The sequence below is a fragment of the Molothrus ater genome, chromosome 2, assembly GCF_012460135.2.
Source record: "Molothrus ater isolate BHLD 08-10-18 breed brown headed cowbird chromosome 2, BPBGC_Mater_1.1, whole genome shotgun sequence".
In the NCBI taxonomy this organism is placed as follows: domain Eukaryota; kingdom Metazoa; phylum Chordata; class Aves; order Passeriformes; family Icteridae; genus Molothrus; species Molothrus ater.
In genome coordinates, this window is record NC_050479.2 from 5,489,052 (window position 1) to 5,513,967 (window position 24,916).

A 24,916-nucleotide genomic window follows, 5' to 3' on the forward strand; every position below is an offset into this window, starting at 1 on the left:
CCTAAATGTAAATACTTCAGCATTCTATAACTTAATAAAAGTCTCCTACAAACCAGATTAGATTGAGAATATGGAGTAGCCACTTAGCTGAAATTGAAATTGGTTGTTGCCATCTTGGAGCAGCTCCAGAAAGTCACAGAAAGATTGTGAACCTCTCTGGGTCTTTTGAGAGCAGCTCCCCCAAACTGGGTTTCAATGGCACCCCAGTTTGCTCCCACAGCTCACTTGTGACATTTGCTTTCATTTTTGTTTTTTGGTAGCCATGGCAAATGGCTCTGCTGACCTTCATTATCAGTCCCCACAGTGGCCTGACAGCAGAATTAGGACCAATCCTTGCCCTCCCCTCCAGCCTTTAAGGAGCACTGAGGATGCATATTCAGGGATGAAGCCACGGCCCCTCTCACTGTTCTGTGACTGAGTCTCTGCTTCTTGTTTGGGCTCCCTTCACTGCCCCCTCGCCAGGCAGGAGGCACCCAGTGCCACCAAACCCCCCAGAGCTGAGGAAGGTGCATCCCAAAGCCCCCACAGGTGTGACCATCACCACCAGCCCAGCACCTCATCCCCCCTGCTCACCACAGCCCTTGGCTTTTCCCTCCCACCTTTCACCTCCTGTGCTCTGTGCCCCTCCCTCCCTGTTGGAACCCTGGATGCTGAGAATTTCAGACTTTCTGTGCTGCCAGGCACTGACCCCCAAGAGAACATTGCATTGACCTGAGGCCATGGAGAAAACTACCAAAATGGAAATGACAGAACTGGGATTGTGGGTGTGGAGTATGAGTAGAAGTGTGTGATATCACAGGGTGGAAAACTCAGTTTAAGGGTTTAGAATATAGTAATGTATATAAAGCAAGATGGAGGTCTTAGGGTGGAGGCTGCTCCTTCTTCTTCACCTTCTTCTCCATGGGTTTGGGTGGTTTTGTGTCATTGGATTAAAAAATCCCCATTGCGGGCACGGGTGGTTGGGTATTGGGTTAAAAGTGAAAATAATTGAGGTGTCATTTCTTAATTGGACATTTTATCCTTAAAAGTCCTTGTAGAGAGAGAGAGATGGGGCTCCATTTTTAGTTAAGGTGCTGCAGAACTCATATTTTGTGAGACAGTAACAGAGATAAGAACTAATAAACATCTGAGCCAGGACAAGAAATACCATCTCACACATTTATTCCCGAGCCTGGCAAACAGAAGTTGAGACTCCAGACTGTCCTGCTGCCTTCTTGGAGGCAAACACCCCCAGGGCTGGGGGGGAATGGCCCCTGGGGGTGCCTGCACCCTGCCTGGGGGGGCAGAGAGGGGCAGGGGGTGCAGCAGTGCCCTGATTGCCCCCTGCCCTGCTGCTCTGTGGCAGAAATGGGCTCTGGCCCCGAGGAGAGCCCTCAGCAGCTGCACCAGGGGCACTGCACAGGAACCTGCAGCTGCCAAACTCACCAAAGCTCCTCCTGCTGAACCCTGGGCAGGAGCAACCATCCCCTTCCCATGCTGACCTTCCCACACTCCCTGCCCAGCCCTGGGCAGCTCCATGGCTGTTAAACACAATTTCTTCAGTTATCTCCTCTTTAGTGATTCTCTGAGTGGCGTTTGGCAGACAAATGTAACACATCACAATTTTCTCCTGGGCATTTTGAGAAACTTTTGGCTGCACTGGGCCAGAGGCTCCCTTGCCCAGGGGCTTTGGGCTCAGGGGGACACCTGGAGCTGCTGGAGGAGGGGAGGCAGCCGAGCTGCTCTGCTACTTCTTGTCATTGCTGCTGACAAAGGTGAGGAGATCCATGGATGTGACCACGCCAAGCACCGTCTGCTTCGTGGAGGAGCTGCCATTCCCACTGACTGGAAGCACAGAAAATTCCAGCTTAGTGGCAAAAAAAAACCCCAAAAAAGAACACCACCACCACCCTCACCACCTTCCAGCTGTGCAGAGGCTGCTGTTCTTTTATTAAAAGAAAACCCTAACAGGGACAGCATCTGCCTGAGCTCTACCTCCACAGGAATGATGATGGAGCCTCAGTCAGGTCACTGTGATCACTCCAGAGAGGTTTTTGCTGCAAATAACCCACCTTTCCCAGAGCAGGAAACTTAATTTCCCAGTTGTTCTTAGCCAACCTCTGTTCCAGCCCGGCTCCTGTCACCACAGAACTTTTCAGAGCAAACTAATGAGACTCTCTAAAAGCAGCAGTCAGGCACTTTTCTGCTCTGTTCTCATAACATGCTACACCACCATTAATGAAACAGCACTTCAATAATTGTTTTAACTGTCTGATAAATGTTTTCTTAAATAAAAATAAAACTGGCCACCAGAGCCCAAACACAAGATAAAATGCAAGCTCCAAAGGTGTGGGAAGAAAGTAATAAATAAGGGAGTAACTGTGACAGCATTAAACAGCAGCTCTGGAAAAGCAAGTGGGTGTTGTTTGAAAATCAGAGCAAGAGCTGCTGCAGACACCTGGCAGATATTTTTTGATGGGTGCCATTTAATTTGCTGATACCATTTAATTTATATCAAAACGTGATACAAAAGAGATATTCCTTATTTTATGACAACACAGCTGAGAAAGGAAACTCTGCCTGGCATTAGTTTTGGTGACTGACTTGGAAACGTGCATCAAAAGCAGTTTTGAGTGACAGATTTTTGTTTGCAACCTGTTGTGGGAACATGGATGGGCTTGCAAAGCTTCAGAGCTGATGGGGCTCTGGGGGAACAGGACCTGGAGAGGGAAGGTTTGGGATGTTTGGGTTTTGGAGGCCCCAAGTTGAGCAGGCATCCCTTGCTGGAGCCACCCACTGCTCACCTGAGGGATGCTCTGCATGCTCAGTGTGCAATCCCACCAAATCAGCATAATTACACCCTTCAGCCCTGATTCACAAGAGCTAAACTTGGCTCTTCTGACTGCTTTTCGTGTTGCTCACATTTCCCAGCCAAGGTCAAATCTGTGCTCCTTTTGGTGTAATTGCCCTGGAAAGGTGTGCCAGGCCAGGTGTGCTGAGCAGCACCTGCCACCACACCTTTTTTGGCTCAGAGGAGGCACGAGGGGTGATCCCTGCTGCCACTGATGTGTCAGCAATCCTGATGCTGCTGCAGGTGACTCTGCTGGGTTGCCTTGCACAGCAGGGGGAAGGTGGCTGTGCAGGGCATTGAGAATAAAACCAATAAAACCTGCTTTAATGGTGCTGCCAGGCTGGCACAGCATCCCTCCAGGGCAGGCTCACACACAGCTGCACCCAGTGCCCCTGATGACCCACAGGGCTTGCTCATGGCCCACCCCAGTTTTTCTGAGCTTTCTCACCTTAGGTGCCTGAATTCCACCCAGGCTTTACCTGATGTGGCCAAATGCTCCTTCTGACCTTGCCCCTGGGCTACAGAACTCTACAGAGATCCCCAGTTTCCCCCTTGCTTGCTTTGCCCCCTCTCCCCTCATCCCTGTGGTGTCAGGAGGAGTCCTGGGTGAGGAGTGGGCAGTTCCAGGGCTGTGCAGAGCAGAAACCTCTGGGGGCTGCACAGGGGCAGCAGCTGCACTGAAACCTGCCACAATCAGCTTGAGAATTTCCCTCTCCCCTCTCAAACACTTGTGCCAGGCCCGTGGGGAGCTCCTGCAGGTACCTACACTGCATCTGCTCGTGTACAATGATGGCAAAGTGGTCATTCTCCAGGAGGCAGGAAAGCTTCCCAAGGCTGTCCTCCAGGCTGACCTAAACAGGACAAAATTCAACATTTAACCTTTTACTTCACCTGGCAGTGGCTGAGCTCTGATTTTGGAGGGTGCTGATTCCCCAGCTGGATGAAATCCCCTGTCAGTGCTTGGCTCCTGGTGGGAAAAGCTCTGCAGGGCTTTTACAGGTGCTTGTCCTTACTCTCATCTCCAAGATGTCACCATGGCCCTCCCCACTCCTCTCTGCCTTCTCCCTGCTCCTCTCACACCCCAGGGTGTGCTGGTGCCCCTCTCCCTCTGTCCCTGTCCCCAGCCAGGCTGACACCATCCCCAGCCTCAGTGGTACCTTGGAGAACTGGTCGTAGGTGACCTTGGTGACAGGGTCTGAGAACTCCACATTTCCATCCTGCACGGAGCTCAGGGTGTTGCTGAGGGTCACCATTCCCAAAATAAGCCTGTAAGGGAACAGGGAGTTTTCCAGAAGGTCAGACCTGAGGTGGAACACACATTTTATGCAGGGGCTGAACTGCTCTGGTTGAATCAGGGACTAAATTGTTGCTGCAGTCAGGGGGAGGCACCAGGTTTCTCCTCACTTGGGCAGAACAGGGAAGTCTTTGTCCTCACCAAGCTGTTGGTTTCACAGCAGTTAAAATCTGCTGCTGCAGTCCAGGATTTAGCAGCTGGGAGAAGGAAAACCCATGGGCTCTCCAGCTGCTTATTTGTGTGGGTTTCCCCCCAGCTCTCACTCCCCTGGGCTCCCCTTGCCTGTGCACTGACCCAGCATCTTCTGCTTTGGTGGGCACTGGACTGGGCTTTAACTGGGTCTTTTACAGGAGTTTTATTGATGAATCTTCCCAAGGAGGCAGATGATTTTTTAAAATTGTGCATCAGAGTCCAGCACAAGAGCCCCAGCTCTGAATGGGTAAATGGGAGTTGAGCTTCATATGACTGATTTTTCTGCACAAATGCCCATCTGCAGTGAGCAGAAATAGTTACCCTGACTCAGCAACAACAGAAGCTTGGTCATATCCCTTCTCCTGGAGGATCTCAATTGCCTTTTGACAGCTGACTTCTGGGAGGAGGATGAGAGGGGCCGAGAGATTCAGTTTCTGCACCTTGATGTTCCACCACCTGTTGGGAGACAAATGGCAGTGCTGAGCTGTGACTGCTGCACAGCTGTGGCCTTCAGCAGGGGGACAAGGCCAGAGGAGATGAGGGACAGTCTGTCTGCCTGAAAAGCCAGCCCTGCTCCTAGAGCCAAAGCAGAAATGCCACCACGGCCAGGTCTTGTTGAAGCCAAGCTTTCCCTGTGCCCAATGTTCATGCAGCTCCAGAGGCAGGGATGAGACCAGCAAGGTGCTGAGCTGTCCTGAATCCAAGGAAGCTATTGAGGGCTTCACTTCAAGCTCAGAAATGGGTGAACCTACCAGTTTCACTCCTTTGTTCTGTATCCTTGATCCTCACAAGGCAGCATTTGCAGCTCCTGCAGGAGAGAGCCTCGCAGAGATGCTCGTGTGACTTATGAGGGACAAGCTGAGCTGGTTTGTGGGGCAGCACAAGCAGCTCCCAACCATCTCAGCCCTGAGTCCTTGCAGAAAAGGCAATGCTGGAGCCTGGAAAGGCCAAGAGCAACTCTAACCAGACACAAGAGGCCTTGGAAATGGGTTAAGTTTTTAGGAAATATTTTACAAGAATTTTTGGTAAAGGAGAAGGTGACATCAGTAATACCTGCTGTCTTTAGAGTGAGACCATGAGCTTTTCTAAACAACTGGCATCTGCCCAGCCACACATCAACTGGCATCAGCAGTTTTCCTGTCCCTGAGGGGTCTCTTTCCCCATGGTGTCCAAGGGACAGCAGAGTTGGCCAGCTTTTCTGGCCAGCAGCTCTGGAAAGTGAAAATTTCCTGGTTTATGCCTGAAAAGAGCTGCAGAGCTGTTTGAAAGGGGGCTAGCTAAAACAGGGACCCACCTCCCCAGCAGCCTGATGATCCTTTGAATGTCAGATGTAGAGCAGAGAGAGGTTTCCAGAGGGTTTAGGTGGCCTGGGCTGCCATGTAGGAGTGGATCAGCTACTTTGGGACAGAAATGGCTCCTTTATAGAGCTTGATTGGAGAGCTGAGAGATAACCACTCAAAAGAGAGGAGCTGACATTACAGCCTCCCCAGAGGGGTCTGGACTTTACTGTGTTTTTCCTAAACACTAAAATTTTCCTTTGAAGATAACAATTTCCAGACTCAGAAAGCTGATTCCCTCAGCACAGTTTATCCCAGCAGAAGTTGTCTTACCAAGGCTTGTGCTCCTGGGCGTCATTTAGGAACCCATTTTTTATCATCCACTGATCATTCACAAATTTGGACCTAGAAATCACCAACAAAGAGCAAGTCTGTGAGGCTTCCAGAAGAAGTTTTGTGCAGCAGACCACAGCACTGCCCCTGGGGCTCTCATGATTTTTGCAGCTGGCTGCTCTCAGCCCCTTTTAAGGTCAACAGGAGCATGGGGTGCTCAGTAACTCTTCGAAGCACGCCAGCTATTTGCCTTCCTCACTTCAGGCATGCAGGCTCAGAAAGTGCAGCTTGGCCGAGTCCTGCTCTGTGCAGTGAGTCAGAGAGGAGAGGAAATAAACCCCAAGTGTCCCAACACCCATCCCCTGGTGGCTGCCACACTGATGTGCTGTTCCTCCCTGCTGTTTATTTTGCTTTTTCCCTGCCCGAGGGAGACTCCCAGCTCTGGGCTCACTCCATGTGCCTTGCTATTTGATTGATTGGGGTGGTTCTGCTGAGCCCCAGCTGCTGCCACAGGAGGCCCTGGGAGCTCCCACCCTGGTGCTGGGAGCAGGGCAGGGGGCAGGACACTCACATGTAGTTCCGGACGGAGTCGGGCAGGATGACAACGCAGCGCTGGCCCTCCTGCAGCTCCCTGGCAGCTCTCACAGCCACAGACATGGCACTGCCCGAGCTGCCACCTGCAGGGACACCAAGGACAGCGAGATGAGGGTCAGGGCTGCCCAGGGCCACTGTCCTGCAGTGGGAAGCACAGGCTGCCCCAGATAAGGTGGCACCTGGCTTGGGACGCTGGGATGGGAGAACAATCAACCCCAAAGCTTTGTAGGGTTTAGGGCCAGGCAGAGGGAGGGACTGGTGGGATGTGTTCATATGGTGGCTCTTGGGCTTTGGAGGCTGCCTGAAAGTCACCTCATGGACTTCATGAACGATTTCTTGTGGGCAGACCAAGGTCTGAGAGGTGCCATGCAGGGACACTCAGAACGCGCTGCCCACACCACACCCTCCCTAACCATGAGCAGAAACCACACCAGTTCTGGAGCTTCTGGCTGACATACTTGGCAGCCAAAGACTGGCTTTAAAGGCACTGTAAAGACTGAAAAAAAGCCCCATAAACATTTCATTCATGCTTGGAATACCAGGCCAACATGATGGGAAGGCCTGAATGCTGCCCGTGTCTGTGTGCACGCATGTGGTTTGCTGCACGTAGGGAAAGCAGGTCCCTGCTTTACAGAGGCAATTCCTCCAGCACCAGTCTGAGCACTGGAAGTCAGACACATTCCACTATCTGTGTGCCAATTACAGCCTGCATTCAAGGCAGCACGTATTTTACAGCAGGTTAATTATCCCTGGGTCACATTTTTCAAACAAACGAGGAACGGCCCTGAAAAATGCAGCTCAGGGAACACGAAGCTGTTCACAAATTATGGTTGAGTTCAAACAAGTGGTTTCTGTTGAAACACAGTGACTCCCTGCCTGCTAGGTTAAATCAACATTTAAGTGTTTCATTACATATATATAGCCTGATCTTTTCCAAAACTCCCTGGATATGAGTGCTCAGGGCTTTTGTCAGCTGTAACTACGAGCCTACGTGGTGTCTGCTCCTGGGTGCAAACCTGTGTCTGTTTGCCTGGCGTCAGGGAAGGCTGAAAACAAGGCTGATGCTCTGTGGAGGCTCTCAGGGTACAGGCAGGGTCTGTCTGAGGGCACCTGTTCGTTTTGGGAAGCCAGTGGGATCACTTTCAGCTTGTTGGCACGGGGAGCAGTACTCAGTAAGAACATCTCACACTTTCTTTGCTTCCAGACCTTGCTGGTCCAAAGCTGGCACCTCTGGTGTGGCAGTGACACCGAGCACGGCCTCACAGAGCTGCTGGCAGAGCCCACCTGTCCTGCCCTGAGCCCCACTAATCCTCCCCACAGCCTCTGTAACTCTACACTGCCTGAAGATCCAGTTCCACTGCAAAAGTGCTCCAGTAAGGAGAGAATTATTCCTTCTATAATTACTGTGGCTGGTGAGTCAGAGCACAGACCAGACTGAGGGAAACACCTCTGGAGCCTGCAGTGACCTCTGCACAGCCCCAGGCTCAGCCTTTCAGCCCTGCTGACCCAGCAGACACAAAAATGCAGAGGACACCTCCTTTGGAGAGTTTTGGTCCCAAAAGGATGAGGTTCAGAGGGTTTGTTCAGGGGACAGAGTGCTGTGGCTGCACTGTGCTTACCACACAACAAGCCCTCCTCTCTGATCAGCCTGCGGGACATGAGGAAGGAGTCTCTGTCGTTGCTTTTGTACCACTGATCCACCACCTGGAAGGAAAGCAAGGAGGATGAGTCTTGGAAATGTCACTTCAGGCTGCCCTGACCCTCTGAGGCACACCATGGTGCTGATGCCCATAACATCTGGCAGCTCTGAGCTGCCTTCCACACTTGCTGAAAGCATTTGTCAGAAGATCCATGGTCTGGAGTTCCTCCTTGCAGACACCCACTCCTTTCCAGCACCCTTTCCTTGGAGAGTTAGGCATGCCTGACAGGTCCAGAGTTAGGATGTGGAAGGGTATTTATGATGTCCCAGGGTACATGAATGATTCAGAATTTGCCAAAATGAGATCCAGCTACAAGAATCAGTGTGGATTATTAAGGTGACAGCTCTACAGCCAGGTGCTGACAACAGGGATGTAGTCAACATCTGAAAGCAGAAAGAATCACAGGTCTGAGGCTGTGAGGGACCTTTCTAGAATGAGGCCAGGGCAATATAGGCAGCCTGTGTTAGAGATTTAAAGCTCTGTGGCAGCTGATACACTGAGAGGGAACTTGACAACAAGAGATGAAAGGTTCATGGTCTGCTGTCTTGCTTGGATCTTGTTGTCCAGCCTGTGCATGGTGCAGGATTTCTGCTCTCTCTGTGTGGTGCCTGAGGCACAGAAGGCTCAGGAAAGAGCAGGTGATGAGGAGCAGCCTCAGCACAGACATCTGTGTGACCAAAGGGCCAAAGGGGCACATCTGAACGATGGTGAGGCTGAGGACACTCACACTGTATTAAATGCCTGCTTTTCACCTCTATCTGCCCTCTCCTTGTGGCTCAGTGTCATTGTTTGACATGGGAGGAATTTAGGGAAGTGAGGCAAAAGGTTTTTGTGTAACTGACAGTTTGTCGAGGCACTGAGAAGCTGGATACACCTCTGTGAAAAACACATGTTTTTTATCTCTTGGAAAAGTGGAAACGTCTCCATAACCTTAACAAGAGGGACTTCTCTCCCTAAGTGAACTGAAGAAAAACTATTTTAAAGACAGTAAACTGACTGGAAATTTTAGGGTTTATTTCTTTACACTTTATCAGTGAGAAAGAAAAGGTTGTGGGGGGACAAGAAGTGTTCTGAAGGGTTTGTTTTGATTCTTACTACCTTTTTTTTTCTTTAAATCACTTTTAATAAAATTTTTATACCCTTTTAAAGTTTTGAGCCTGCTTTGCCTATCTCACAGCAGGAAGTGAATGCATTAGTGATTGGCCAGCACCGAAACCTACCACACTCTTTGGTGCGCTAGCAGGGAAATTTTAAATTTGAGGAAATCTTAAATTAAAAAAACCAAAAGCCAGTTGTAATCAGAGTTACTCAGAAAGCAAGTTGTAATCAGAGTTACTCAGTCTCCCCTCAACAGCTTGTTCTGCACTGGGAAGATACCTCAGGACCACCACACCTCTGGCCTTGGGAGCAGGCTGGATGTTGTAGTGCACTAAATAATTTATTTAGTTGTTGTTTTGCACTGGGTGGTTGGAGATTTGCACTGAGTAGTCCTGAAAGCTGGATGCCAAGGCAGAGAGCAGGCAGAGGCCCCTCCTCTCAGGGTTACTCACAGATCTGTCGAGGACAGTGGGGATGAAGTCATGCCCAATGCCCTCCACCTCGATGGTTGTGGTGTTGGTTTTGTTCATCTCGCTGGGCAGGGCAACGATGGAGCCATCAGGGTCCACACCAATGATCTGGGAGGGAAAGGCATTTTGTCAAACCAAAATGGGAATTCAGAAACTGCCAAGCACAAAACTCAAAGGAAAAGTTACCCACACCCCTATAGATGGATAATGAGATGATTGGCTCTCACAATTAAAAGATAACTATTGTGTGAATATTAATAAAAGCTTTAGCGATGTATGGTTATGTTATTGTGGTTTAGATGTCCTCTGTTCTCCCCACAGTTCCCTTTCCCCCTGTATTGTTGCCATCAGACAGCCTGGGCTGTCCAGGACAGGTACAAAGAAGCTGCACAGGTGTCCCTTGCATGGGGCAGCTGGGAATGGAAAAGCTTGGGGGTGCTCAGGGGGTGGGCATGGCAACACCTGAGCTCCAACCCAGTGACAAGAAAGCAGTTTGCACTGATAAATGGCACAGAAGAGCTGACTGACAGACTCTGGGAGGGCCAGGGCTGGCTGATGCAACCCCCAGGGGTATAAAAGACTGAGCATCCATCCTGAAGATGAACTGGCCATGTGGTGTGCACGAGGGGCAGTTCCCAGCACTGCAGCTTTTTCCTTATGCAGTCCTTTGTTGTATTTTTGTCAAGGTTTAATAAACCTCTTTAAATTTTCAAAGTGAGCAGTTGTCTCTCACACTTATCAGCAGTGTTTCCTCCCCCTGATATTCATTAATATTCCTAATTGCTGGCAGCATGGAGAGCTTCCAGGATAAAAGGGTGCTGTTTTTCACTGTCTTCTTAAATAGATCCTAGGTAGCCTTCAGCTGTTGCAGAAGTGACTGGTGGCTTAAAATGTTATCACTCTCAAGGTGTTTGTCATCACCCCCTTGGCAGAGCCTGCCATTTCCCTGAGGACAGTGCCAGAGCTCCTTAATCTGCTCTAGGTGAAGCCAGCAGTGAGCTCCAACCTGCAGATACACACATCCTTTCTGGACCTAGCTGTGCTGGCTGATGGGGATTTCTGGTGATTTTCCCTGGATATTTACAGCTTTGTGTCTGGGTTGAGGTGCCTCCCTGCCACTATGATATTTTCTGAAAAATCCTCTTTGTTTAGGATCTTCATCTGGGAAGCCGAGAGGCCTCAAAAAAGAATGAAAGCAGTAATTATCTGATTGCATAGGAATGTAGTCTAGAAATCATTTACCAACAGGTGCATCTTTGATTGGTTCCATGTGAATTGTTTTTAATTAATGACCAATCACCATGAGCTGTGTTGGGCTCTGAGGAGTCAGTCATGAGTTTTTATTATTCATTCTTGTTAAGCCTTCTGATGTATCCTTTCTCTTTCTTTAGTAATATAAATATAATATAATATAATATAATAGTAGTATAGTATAGTATAGAATATAATAGTGTATAATATAATAGTATAGTATATAATATAGTATATAAAATAAACTATATATAGTATATATTATATATATACTATATAGAATATATATAGTATATATTATATATATACTATATATAATATACAGTGTATAAGATATAATATCATATATAATATATAATATCATATATATATAGATAGTATATATAATATAATATAATAATATCAGCCTTCTAAGAACATAGAGTCAAATTCTCATTTCTCACCTCATCCTCAGAACCTCACAACACCACACATCCCTCAACACAGCTTTAGGTGCAGGCAGCAACTGCTGCCTCAGGTGAGCTATGGGGTTAGGTAGGAAATGACATGCAGGGACAGGACAAGGGGGAATGGCTTTGAGCTGAAAGAGGGTCGATTTATATTGGATTATAGGAAGAAATCTCTCATTGTGAGGGTGGTGAGGCCCTGGCACAGGTTGCCCAGAGAAGTTCTGGGTGCCCCATCCCTGGAATTGTCCAAGGCCAGCTCTGAGCAACCTGTCTGGTGGAAGGTGTCCCTGCTGATGGCAGGATAATGGGTGGAATGGGATGATCCCCAATGTCCCTTCCAACCCAAATCACTCTGTGATTCCATGAAAACCCCAGCAGTCCTGCCTCCAGCCTTACCTTGCACTCTGGGCACTTCTCCTTCAGCTTCCTGGCCACACCAGTGATGGTTCCTCCTGTGCCAGACCCGATCACCACCATGTGCACCTTGCCTGCAGACCAGGGGGCAGAGAGGTTTCCAAGGGCTCAGCACAGCAGGATCTCCCCTTTATTCAGAGCCCTGTGTCCCCCAGAACCCCTGTGAGCAGAGCTCAGGCAGAGGCCATGCTGGTGGCCACAGCCTGGTCCTGTGCAGAAGCTCAGATGAGCTTGCAGGACCTGAGCACAGCTGATCCTGCCTCACTGCAGGGAGCTGAAGGTGACCTCCAGATCCCTCACTGCAGCTCTCCATGATTTCTGCATCTTTGGCATCTACTAAGCAGAGGGAACAGCATGAAGATGTGTCAGGGGAGGTTTAGGTTGGATATTAGGGAAAGGTTCTTCCCCCAGAGGGTGGCTGAGCACTGAGCAGGCTCCCCAGGGCCGTGGTCACAGCACCAGCCTGGCAGAGCTCAAGGAGTGTTTGGACAATGCTCTCAGGCACATGGTGTGACTTTTTAGGTGTACAGGACACCAAGATGGACTTTGATAATCCTTGTGGGTCCTCCCCAACTCAGGATATTCTGTGATTCTGTGGCTTAAAGGGGAGGGAATACCTCAGCACATCCACCCCTTCAAACCACAGCATATCAAAGGAATCCACACATATTAATACCACTAACAGGCACAACCTTCCAGCCTGTGCTGGCATCCACAGTGGAGGCAGGGCTGAGCTCTGCCCTGGCACCTGCCTCTGTCAGATGCTGCCCCACTGGCATGGCTGACATTTTACAGATTTAGGGCTGGAAGGAGCAGAATTGGAGTCTGGCCTTCAAAACCTGATGCTGCAGCTGCATTGGGACCTGCAACCCACAGCTGGCAGCCAGCTGGAGTGAACCCTGACACTGTGGTGGGGGCAAGGCTGGGACTCTCTTGTTCCCATTGATACCTGACTGCTTCACAGCTCTGATAACAGCTCTCCAGTTAAAATCCTTCAAGTCCTGGTCATGCTTTACAGTGCTCCCAGAACTGGCAATAAATGTCACTTCTATCTGCACAAACATGGACTGGGACAGCCCTTTATCCTCCCCCAGCCCTCACTTCCAATGGCACTGGTTTGGGAGGTTTCAGTCTGTTTTGATTTGCAGATGAGAATGCTGGATCAGACCAACCTTGCCATGCCCTGGTGGATTTATATTCCCCTCCAAGGCCTCATGGGACCTCTTGTGCTCCCAGTTGGCAGGTCACTGTGGCCACCAAGAGGCATGTTCTGTCTCCTTTAGGTAAAATTTGAGTTCCTTAAGCCTCTGGTGTCCTCCCCCAGGTTTTGCAATGGGAGGAGAGAGCCGGGAAGCCCTGCAGGCTGAGGTGGATCTGGGGTGGATTAGGAGAGGTTGCTACACTCTGTGTGTCAGTGTTATTAAAATAATACTGCCTGCCCCTCCAGAGGCCCTTTGGGCTGTTTCTAGACATTGAGGTCAATGAATGATGTAAATGAAGCCTCTCAGAGAGGGTTGCAGCCCTGTGCACAGACAGTACCTTCACACTGCTCCAGGATCTCCTCGGCCGTGGTGTCGTAGTGGGCCAGGGGGTTGCTGGGGTTTCTGTACTGTTTATTCCAGCAGAGAACAGCAGGGATTACCTTGTGAAGAGCAGGTCAAATACCAAACCAGCAACAGCTCCTGGCAGAGCTGTACCCAAAGCATGCAGCTGCCCCCTGCTCTCCCTGCCCAGGGGAAACCCACCCCACCAGGACAGGTCACTGGTATTCCTCCTGTTTGTCACAGACTTCCAAACCCACTTGGGAGGTTAAGGGTGCCCACAAACACTCACTGTCCAGCACTGCCCCTTAGGTGTGGGGATGGTTCAGAGGCTGGAGAAGCTGTGCTGATCATCAATCAGCTCTCGTGCACAGAGGGATTTTGCAGCACTGATATTTGTGCACCCCACGTTCACACCCATGGACCAAAAAAATGAGCTGAAAAGCTCACCCAGTCTTTGAGCTACTTTTTTCTCAGAAGGAAGGAGCATGCCTGATTTTCCTGCACTCCAGGGGCTCCTCACTCAGGGGTCAGACCAAGTGCCCTCCTTGGTCCCACGTGGACCAAGTTCCCTGCAGGAACCTCTGCCATGAGTCACCAGGGTTTGCCCTTTACAGCATGAGGTTTATTTTTGAGGCTGCTAGCCAGGCTTAAAAAGGGGGAGTTTTTTTTTTCAGGTCAAAGTTAAATCTGAAGCAATTTGAGGAGTCTTTGAATTGTGCAAGAAAACCCAGCCTCACCCACATCCAGGCTTTGGCAGAAGTGTTGCAGGTTTGGAAGTGCCCCTTATTCTGTCCCCCTGAGCTTTGCAGAGGGGCGATTAAATTTCAAATGCCATAAAACACTGACGAAATCTGCCAGTCCAAATAGAGCCCCCAAACACAGGCACACTTGGAGAGCACCCTATAAACCCTCTTGGGAAAGGGAGCCACTGGAGGGATGGCCTTTACCTGGTCCAGGATGTGAGAGTTTGGGATTTGACTCTTCAGCTTCCAGGCCACACGGACGTTGGACTCGGGGGCATCAAAGCGAGTGCACGGCGTCCTCACGATTTCAGCACCCAGGGCCTTCAGGATATCAACCTTTGGGAGGGAAAAGAGGAGCTGCACACAGCTGATCCCACTCAGGGGGGGTAACCTGACCCTGCAGGCTCAGGGCAGTGCCAGATGCCAGAGCAGCTTTGCATGTGGGAGGCATTTATCATGTGGAGATACAATGTCCAATTCTGGACTCTGCTGTCTCTGACAAGCTCCAGCAGCTCAGGGCCTCCTGCCTGAAGCTGGCACATGGATTTGAGCCTGGCTTCGTGCCCTGTCCTACTTGGAGGGCAGGATGGGGACAGGGTGGAGGGAGGTGACAGTGTGCTGCTCCTTGGGGCCAGAGGAAAAGGGCAGAGGGAGCTGGACAGGGAACAGGGTCTCCTGTGTGCTGGGACTGGAGCCCCAGCATGCAAATGGGAGATAAAGAAGCTGGTTTTGCCCTAAGTCCCTTCTCTTCTCTCACCAAAATCAGGGAAGGAGCAATCAGCCCTGGGTGTCTCCTCTGGGAGATGGGGCTGTCAGTGGGACAGGGGAGTGGTGGGATACCTGGAGCTGAAGCCCATGGCAGCTGGAGGTGGCATCTGACCCAGACTGAGCTTGGGTGAGATTTGGGTTGAATTGAGGGTGACACTTTTGAGAAGGGCTCAGTCCTGAGCCAGGTCAGGGTGCATGTCTGGCTGCACTGGCAGGAGTTCAAGCTGAGCTGTCTGTGAGGCTCTTGGCTCACCAGTGAGGGATTTCTGCCATCTCCAGGATGCTCTGCTCACCTGACCATCAGCTCTCGTGCAAGTGACTTGAGACACCACCCTGAGAAACAGCTCAGGCAACTCTGAGTGTCCCCAGGTGAAAGAAAACCATAAACACACAGAGAGGCCAAGGGACCTGTCAGATGTCAGAGGGGCAGTGAGCAGGACTGGCAGGGTAGCCCTGCCTGCCTCTCCTGCTGTGCTTCACATGCAGCAGAGCCTGCTCTGTCCCCTGCACCTACTCACTGTGTTTGGCTATTTCACCATCCCAGCTGCACTTCTGACACCAGGCAGCCACCAGGCCACCACAGGCTGCTTTTTTCCCCTCAAGAGGCAAAGTTCTGAATAGCAGCTGTGACAGTGTGTGGTTGGCTTTTAAAGGGCTGCAGGGAGGGAGGGAGGAAGGAGAGGAAGGAAGGAGAGGAAGGAAGGAGAGGAAGGAAGGATGGATGTTCCCTGGCTGTGGGGTAAAACCATAGAGAGCTCTGACCTTCTCCATGCTCATTTTCTCTGGCAGGACGATGATGCAGCGGTAACCCTTGAGTGCAGCCACCAGTGCCAGCCCAATCCCTGCGGGGTGGGGAGCACAGGCAAGTGGTTGGCACCACCAGAATTTGGCAATTTGGCAAGAGCGACCCTGCCCACGCTCCTCTCTCCTGGATGGAGCCATGGAGGGGTCACTGACCAGCCACAGGTGAGAGCATCCTCCACGAGCCCCCTGGGATGTGCTGGGAGCACCAGGGAGGGTGGGAGGATGGGCTGACAGGCAAGTGGAGCTGCAGCATCACTCCTGCTCCCAGGAGCTCCTCATTCTCACTGAGAGAATGGGGAGAGCTTCCCCCCCCCCCCCCCCCCCGAGGCTCAGCCACCTTTCTGTGGGTTTGGTTACACAGGAGAGAGGTGGTTTTGCTTCAGGAGTGCCTTCTCCTCCCCCTCAGTTGCGGGGGACGGACAGACAGGACCCTGCACATCACTCCATGGCACCTCTGCTCCAGTTTCACTGGGGTGATGGATGGAGCCAGCTGCTCCCGGCTAGAGCAGGAAGGTGAGGCAGCAGGAAGGAGCAGCCTGTCCCTGCCAGGGGCTGCAGGGAGCCTGGTGCCATTCCAGCTGCCCCAGGCAGGCAGGGAGCCAGTGTGACCCATGTGGGACACAGCTCTGGGGGAGCACAGACCCCCCTGGGGTGACACAGTGTGGTGGGGTGACAAGTGACACCAACAAGGCCAAAAATCACAGGAATTCTGTTCCAACCCATCAGGGGAATGGTGTCTGGGAACCTCTGAGAATTCAAAAGCTTCCCAGCCTGAAAACACCCAGGGCTGCCCCAGCTCCTGATGCTGTCTGCCTTGGTACAAGGAGATCTTCCAGGCACACCTGTGCAGGTGTGGGACCCTCACAGGACCCTCAGGAATTTCAGCAAGGAAGCACCTCAGCATCCCAGGAAGCCCATGGCCACCAGGAGGGGAGCTGAGGGGAGCATGGAGCCAGAGCCCAACCTTGTAACCCCAAATGCAAATCCCTGCTCCTCAGAAATTGCCCCCTACCCAGTTCCCAGGCAGAGGGAGCATCCCTGCCCTTCCCACCTGTGTTTCCTGAAGTGGGTTCAATCAGAGTGTCTCCTGGTTTGATAATCCCAGCTCTCTCTGCATCCTCCACCATCCTGAGGCTGATGCGGTCCTTCACACTGCCCCCAGCATTGAAGTACTCACATTTTGCCACTGGAAAGGGAAAAAAAGGGGACACTCCATCAGGCACCAGCTCCCCCAGGCCTCACTGCAGTGTTAGGACACCTCTTCCTCCTCTGCAGGACTTTCCTTTGCTCAGGGGAAAGGAGATGGTGGATGCAGGATGCCCTTTGCATCCACCACCTGCTCTTCTGGGATTATCCATCAGCACAGAGTCCTTCTTTCCCCCGTGTTTCCTCCACCCTGGATGGGTTTGAAGCCAACCTGGACAGCCCAGGATGGGTTTAAAATCAGCTGGGCATGGTCACTGCATGGTGGGAGGGCCCACACTGGCACAACACCCCTTAAGGACTCTTCTGTGGGCAAGGGTTAGCAGCAAGGCCTCACTGTCTATCCTGGGGCATTGAGGTTTTTAACAGATATGTAAAAAAGCTCCCCTTTTGCAGTGATCTGTAGTCCTGACTGAGGTGCCATAAAAAATCCCAAACAGAAAGAACATTTTCAAGTGTCAGGCCAAATGAGAGTTTCTTTCACTGAACTAGCAACGAACCAAGTATGTTTCCAAGGCATGTTCAGATTGCAATGCAAGGCACATCTCAGTCCTCACTGGGGTCTCCACACCACAGCATTCTTCTCACCAAGGCTTTGATGAACATCTGCAGCTGAACTGAGCTACTGAGCTCTGTTTTATGGACAACAGGGAGAAATGGGGATTTCCAGGGGTGTTTTTCCCTTCACCCTGGCAGACACAGTGACCTGAGGCTGAGAAATCAGCTCTGTACCTGAGCAGCCTGAACAGGAAAAGGAAATCTTGCGCTCATCATTACATTTCATAACGCAAAGTGCCACAACTCCAGCTGCACGAGGGTCCCTGGGGGCACAGAGAACACCAGGCAATCCCATCCAGCTGTAGCTGCTTCCTTTCATTCCTGTGTTTGCTGGGAAGGGGCTCAGTGCTGACACAGACAGGACTGTGGAGCTGCTCTGCTCTGCTTCCCCTCCTGTGCCAGGGGAGGGAGACACCATCCCAGAAAATGGGATCTGCCTGGCTTTCCCAGCACCTCAAGCACCAGCCAGACACTCCAGAGGTGCACCAGGCACTGCACATCTGTCCTCCCACCTCCATGGTGTCCTGATGTCCCCTCAGCTCTCATTGTGGGCAGGGTGAGGCAGTGCAGTGTGGAATAGCAAGCCATGACTAAAAGCTGGAATCTCAGGGGAACACCATCCTCGGTTTTTCAGTGTGGAGGTTGCAGGGCTGGTGGCCCAAGGATCCCAGATGCTGAGAAAGGATCAGGTGGGAAAGCCCAGGGTGCTTTCCCTGTGTCTGTATGCTCAGTGGGGTCTGGCTGCCCTTATAGATATTCATAGTTATTTAATTTAATCATAGTTATTTCATAAATAACTCGGTGGTTCCCAGGTGCCACACAGCACTGCAGGGCTCTGCTGTGCCATGAGTGCTCAGCAAGTCTCTCCTTACTCAGCTGTGTGACACTTGTGGCACTTTCTGCCTCTCAGAATTTGCCTTTCTGCCCAATTTGGATCAAATTAATTATCAGGGTTAGGAGTTACAGGAAAGGAGACTGAAAAGTCCACATGCACAGATCCGAGTTTATCACCCTTGTGACTGTAGGGGACCAGCCTAAAGCCAAGCCTTACATGAGACAGCACCAGCAAACATCTCCTTAGGGAGAGGACTTAGATCCATCCCCAAATTTGGGCCAGCTCTGCTCTGAGCTTATGCTGCTGTTATCTGGCAGGAGAGATGCCTCACTACCATTGCCCCCCTGCTCATTTCTGTTTGAAACCTCCTGTTTGGCACAAAAAATTACTGCCTAATAAGCAGGAGAGCCCAACATGAGCCACATCTGCCCCTGCCCATCTCTGTTCCTGTCACAGAGCCTCTTCTGAAGCCCCCCTCCAGCACCCCTCACCCTCACCTCGTGGCATGCAAAAACCTGCTGGGAAGGGGACACTCACAGAGCTCACACTTGAGCCCATAGGACTTCCCAATCTTGTTGATTTGGACCATTGGGGTGCAGCCAATTTTCTTGAGGATATTGGGCAAGATCTTCTTTTCTTCTGTCCTGAAATAATGCAGGGAAAAACAAACAAACAAAAAATCAAATCAAAACTATTGTTGTGCAACATGAACCAAGAGAAAATCTGAGTGAGGTTTCAACAACTTTATCAAGGCCACCAAAACACAGCCCAGCTCCAAAAGAAAAAGTCCCCATCAACAATTAGTGGCACCAGGAGTTAGTTACAGTTCTCCATGATGAATTATTAGGGGTTTTTTTTTACATAAAAAGTTAATTAATTTTCAAGGTTGTTCTGAAATGCCTTGCTCTGCAAAACCCTGGGCCAGATCTGTAATGAGTGAGAAGATGCTGGCAAGCCTTAGGATGTTATGCTGTGGGTGAGAAAACCAGGAGACACAGCACAAGGATCCTCCTCTTCTCCCCATCCTGCCCAGCCCCATCTCTGCTCCCCACATTTCCAGCTGCCTCTGGGCCAGGTGTTGCTGCCCAGGACTGCCAAACTTGCAAGGATGGCTCCAAGCCATCAGAGAAGCCCAAACCTCAGAGGGTTCTGGGGGGTGTTTTGCATACAGTTGAACCCAGCTCTGTGATCAGTGAAATCCAGCTGCCTAGATTTGCTCCAGCAGAAGCCAAAAACCACAGCAACAGCAGCCTGAAAAACACCTGATTGCCCAAGACACCTTGCCAGGGAGCTCACAGCCCTGAGCTCTCTCACAGATTGATGAGGGCTGTGTTTCTTTGGGCCACATCCTGGTCACAAGCTGTCATGGTTTGATGCTGGTGCAATGCCAGTGCCCCCATGAAAATATATTCTCCCCAGTGGCTGCTGTGAGATGTGACCAGAAATAGAGCAAAGCAGGCTCAAGCTTAGAAATAAAGAAAAAAAACTTTATTAACCTACAGCTATATGTAAAAAGGAACACACACACAACTCAGAATGTTCCAAAACATTCCTCCTCCCCCCACCCAATTTCCAACACAGCACAGTGAGACAAAACCTTGGATTCTGCGGGTGTGATATAAACACCTCCTGCCCTGCAGGAGTGCAGGGGTTTAGTGAAGGTCTTTCCTACCAAGAGGTGCCAGGCTCCCTGCATCCCTAGCCCAGAAATGATGGGATATGCTGTTACCTCTCCCTCTGATATCACAGGCTCCACTGAGTGCTGCCAAATGTGAGGCAATACCACAATAAATGAGCTTCCCCCACAGCTGCTCCAAAAGCCACTTTTGAAATGCTCAGGGATTTATTTCAGTGGGGCTGAGCCTTGGCTCCTTCAGGTGAGGTTTAACTGAGCCTGGCTCTCTTGAGGGTGACCTGAGTTACTGCAGTGCATCCTGCAGGTGCTGATGTCAGCTCAGGACAGCAGACAAGGATGGTTTTCCCCTAAGATTCCAGCTTTTAGTCATGGCCTGCTATTCCTTGAGATGTCCAGGGGAAAACCAGTCCTGGCAAAGCAAAGGATTCCTGCTGAGGTTATGCTGGGTCAGAACCAGCTCGAGGGGTGGCAGAACTAGTCTACCTCTCTATCTCTCAAAACAATTTAAATATTTCATGTTCTTAATTAAATAACAACCTGTTTCCTCCCTCTGCTTCTACCCTCAAAACTCAGTCAGATTTCACCTGGGAATCTCAGGAAGTCCAGAGATTTTTGCTCCATCTGTGGTTTACCCAGAGCAGGGAAACCAGAGCACCTCTCTCTCCATGCCCTGCTGCAGAGCTGTGATGGGTCCCAGTGTGTTTTTTCCCTGCTACACAGTGGGTTATGGTTCAGCTCCTGCCCCAGCAGGGCTGTGTGGGCCCCCACAGCCAGACTCCATTGCCAGAGCAGTGTTTGGGAAATGTCTCCCCATCTCCCATCTGGGGGTGGGATGGGCCCAGCCACTGGCACCACCACGGCACCCTGATGCTCAATTGTTAAAAAAAATATAATTTTATCCTGCTCAGAATGATAACTGAGGGGGGAAAAAAAATTAATTTTGACTGAAAAGAGCTGATCTCTCCTCAGGCACCATCTGCAGGGGTTGCACTGAGCCATGCACAGCTTGCTGGATCAGCTCAAGGGCTCTGCATTCCATCCATTCCTCCCTCCTGCATGGGCCAGACCCAGAGGCTGCTCTGGGCTACCCACATGCTGGTGGCTGTGCCCTGGCCTTGTCCTGCCTGGCACATGGTCAGGCATGAGCACGCAGAGCAGTGCTGCACCTCCCATGGCCTCCAGTCCCTGGGGCTGCATTCCAGGAGTTTTACTCCAGTCGCTGGAGCTGGATCCCTGTTTCACATCTCTGCACTGCAGGACGTGTCTGCAGTTCCTCTGACATTTATGGGACAGCCTTATCTTTAGTAGCTTGTCTGTGTCTGGTTTGCAGGGTCATTAAAGCACCTCTTGTCAGGACTAGTCTGGGCCCTCACGTCACTCTGGGAGGGAACCTGCTGCTGTGAGGGCAAGAACAGCTCAAAGCAAGCACTCTTCTCTGCACTGGGGCCATTTGCTGCTGATATAAAAGCCCAGGCCCTGGTAATCCATTTTTGTGAAGGCCTCTCAGCCATCTAAAATAAGATGCCCCAGACAAGGAGATGCCCTGGAAAACAGAGCCTGAGACTAGAGCCAGCCACATCCTTCTGCAAAAATAAAAGGGAGTGAAAAAAGTCCAAAAAAAGCAAAAGAGAAAAGCTGCTTTTGCCATTTGGAATATAAACCATCATTAACACAACAGCTGGCTTCTGGCCAGGACCATCCTGGTGTAACAACAACCTCCAGGAAAAGGTGCTGAGCTGCAGCACCTGAAGAAATCAGCACGGAGGAATTACTTACAAGGGAACACAGGAGTGTGGAGACTTGCTGGCAGGAGTTGTGGCTGTCCATGTGCACTTGCTGGGCAAGTTGGGAAGGATCCAGGTGCTGTCCTGACCACTGGCACCCCTGCCATTCACCAGGGGGCACTTCTTACTCAGCTCCTGTGGGGTGGAAACAGAGGCCATGTGTCACTGTCACATTTTCTGAAAAATCCCTTTGCCAGGATTTCTTCTCCTGGGAAGCTGGGAAGCTTCAGCTTCTCCATGTTTTGCTACTTTGGAAGGTGATTTGGAGAATTGTTTAACCAGCATGTGAATTGTTTTTAATTAATGGCCAATCAAAGCCAGCTGTGTTGGGCTCTCTGAGTCTTTTATTATTCATTCACAAGTTTTTATTATTCATTCTTTTCCAGCCTTCTGTGTGTCTCTTTTCTCTTTCTTTAGTATAGTTTTAGTATATAATTTTCTTATAATATGATATATGATATATATGATATATAATATAATATAATATAACATAACATAACATAACATAACATAACATAATATAATATAATATAATATAATATAATATAATATAATATAATATAATATAATATAATATAATATAATATAATATAATATAATATAATATAATATAATATAATATAATATAATATCAGCCTTCTGAGAACTTGGAGTCAATTCTCATCTCTCACCTTGTCCTGGGGACCCTCAAAACACACACAACAATTGGTGACCACAGTCACATAGACAGCTGGGAGAAAAATAGCTGCAGAAGAGGAAAAAAATGGCATTTGGGTGTGAAGGGAGGGTGGCTTGGAGCATCCTGCTGGCATTGCAACCACATGGATGTAGGTGGGTAAGGAGGTTGTAGGGGTGGAAGGAGATGAACAGATGAAAGGATGTTGTAGTGAGGTGAGTGTCAGTCCCTTCTCCCAGGGAGCAAGAGGAAATGGACTCAAGTTGCCCCAGGGGAGATTATACATTTGAAAAAAAATGAGAATATACATTAGGAAAAAAATTTCATGAAAGGGTTGTAAAGCATTTGAATGGAATTCACAGTGAAGTGGTGGAGGCACCATCCCTGGAAGTGTTCAAAACCCCTGTGGAGGTGGCACTTGAAGACACAGACTCATGGTGAACGTGGTGGTGTGGGTTCATGGCTGGACCTGACGATCATAACAGTCTTTCCCAACCTTAGCAATTGCATGACTCCATGATTCCATGACAAAATTGCTCTTTTGGAGTGGTGTGTTAGATCCCATACATCATCTGAGCATCTCCTCCAGTAGATCTTCTTCCCCATCTCAAAACCATCACCTCCACTAGGAAATTTTATGCTCCTAATTTAATTATTTTGTCAAGAACAGCTTTTTTCACCGTAGCAGTGAAGAACCTGCAGGTAAATACATCCAGCAATAATTGGAGAATGCTTTTATGGTGATGGTGGCACTTAGAGGTCACCTCTGCTCTGGCATCCAAGTGTATTAAAATTGAGAAAAAAGAACCAATGAAAATAAAATAGCAAAGGGCAGCAAAGGTGCTTGGGGTACTGAGCAACCCCCACAGTAAAGCGGCTTAAAGAGAGGAGGATTCATCAGGCTGGAAATGAGACAAGAGGCTGGTGCTGAGAGCAGGCTCTAAATCCTGGGGTAGCTGGAGAAGGCACAGCAAATAATGAGCAATAAATAATAAGGCAGAATGGAATTATCAGGAGCAGCTATGGAGGCAGAGCAGATAAAAAATGGAATGAGAAAAGAGTTAAACAAGTTCGAGAAGGTTGAGTTTGGTAGCAGATTTTAAGCACACAAGCTCTGATGGCATCAGTGCTCTGCAGGAAGGCAATTTGATGTGCTGTTCTCTCTGTGTTGCTGGTGCATATATAGACAAAAGGAGGAGTCTGGGCTTAAAGTTTATTTTCAGCATCTCCCACTGAACAATAGCAGAAACAAATAAACCCAGAAAAGAGTTACATGCAGGTTTGGTGTGACCTCTCTGCTCTGATCCTCTCTGCAATCCATCCACCACCCATCTGTGCTAAGGAAACAAACCACATGGAGAAAAACCACATGAGTTTTGGTATCTGTAAGTTCCTTTTCTGGCTTGTTCACAGAATGAATTCACCTTGATTCAACCATTAGTGAATAAAGGGACCTTGAAACTCCACAGGGTCATGGATGGAGGCTTGTGTCTCACTTAGACTGAGGATGAGAGCTGCTGTTAGGCTGCTTAGCCTGCCCTGTCTCCCTACACCTCTGTGGTGGTGCATTCTGCAATTAGAGCAAGTCTGACCCTTTCCTTACCTTTGCTGCAGCAGAAATGATCAAAGACATGATGCTGGACATTCCTTCTGCATTTAACTTCAGACTGAGAACAGGGACATCATTTTGCCGTCTGACAGAACCAAACCAGTGACTCAAAGAGGAAACATCTCATTTCTAAACACAGAGAACTACCTGCAGCAGGGCCACAACTGCTGCCACATGGAGGGGCCATGGGAAATCCAGTTTAGTTGGGGAGCTTCATCTCCCCCTCCAGGCCACAAAGCCACAGCCCTGTCCCCCCTCAGCCCCTGGGCTCCCTGCCAGTAGCTGTGGCTCACAGTTATAGAATTGTGCTCTTTGTTGATGGAGAGACAAAACTATCTCCTTTAAAAGGAAATAAGCCCATAAGTTTCTCTCCTCAATTAGGTGAAAAGGTATTTCATAGGGCTTCACCTCAAATTGAAGGATAGCTAATTGGGCAGGAGCCAAAAAGTCCTGCTTGGGCAATTTACTAGAAAAAGAAGAGAACTGATAAATCAATGGCTTTTGTGAGGTGTTTTACCAGGGGCAGGAGGGCATCTTGCACTTGAACTGGTTTTTCTCCGTAAAGAGTTTGTTATTTTGCCTTTCATTAAAACCTTTTTGTTTCTAACACTGCCACAAAAGCTATTCTGCTAATTTTATACCTTCTAAGGTAGCTGAGCTATCTTAGGTGTGAAATATATCTTTAAGAGCTTATGAAACCTGGCTCATAGACACACCTATTTCACACTGTGGCCAGCACACTGCTGTGGCTGAGTCCTGATTATCTGAATTCTTTGTGGTTTGACATATGAGCCCATGGGCAGCCTTAATTACCATTTCTGCCATCCTCCTCCTGCTTGCCTGCTCCTTTCACC

General features: G+C 49.7%; 1 protein-coding gene across 1 annotated transcript; it reads right to left on the minus strand.

The window, feature by feature from the left end:
* Positions 1–1,491: 1,491 nt before the first annotated feature.
* LOC118687356 (cystathionine beta-synthase-like) lies at positions 1,492–24,098 on the minus strand. The gene is made up of 16 exons (XM_036384284.2): positions 24,057–24,098; positions 21,770–21,912; positions 18,895–19,001; positions 16,813–16,947; positions 15,720–15,799; positions 14,394–14,525; positions 13,442–13,511; positions 11,885–11,976; positions 9,771–9,896; positions 8,140–8,224; positions 6,498–6,603; positions 5,927–5,998; positions 4,638–4,772; positions 3,988–4,096; positions 3,597–3,681; positions 1,492–1,824 (listed from the first exon to the last, which is right to left on the minus strand). Exons 1-16 carry the CDS (start codon positions 24,096–24,098, stop codon positions 1,727–1,729), a joined length of 1,617 nt encoding a protein of 538 aa, XP_036240177.1. The 3' UTR covers positions 1,492–1,726.
* Between the last annotated feature and the right edge of the window lie 818 nt (positions 24,099–24,916).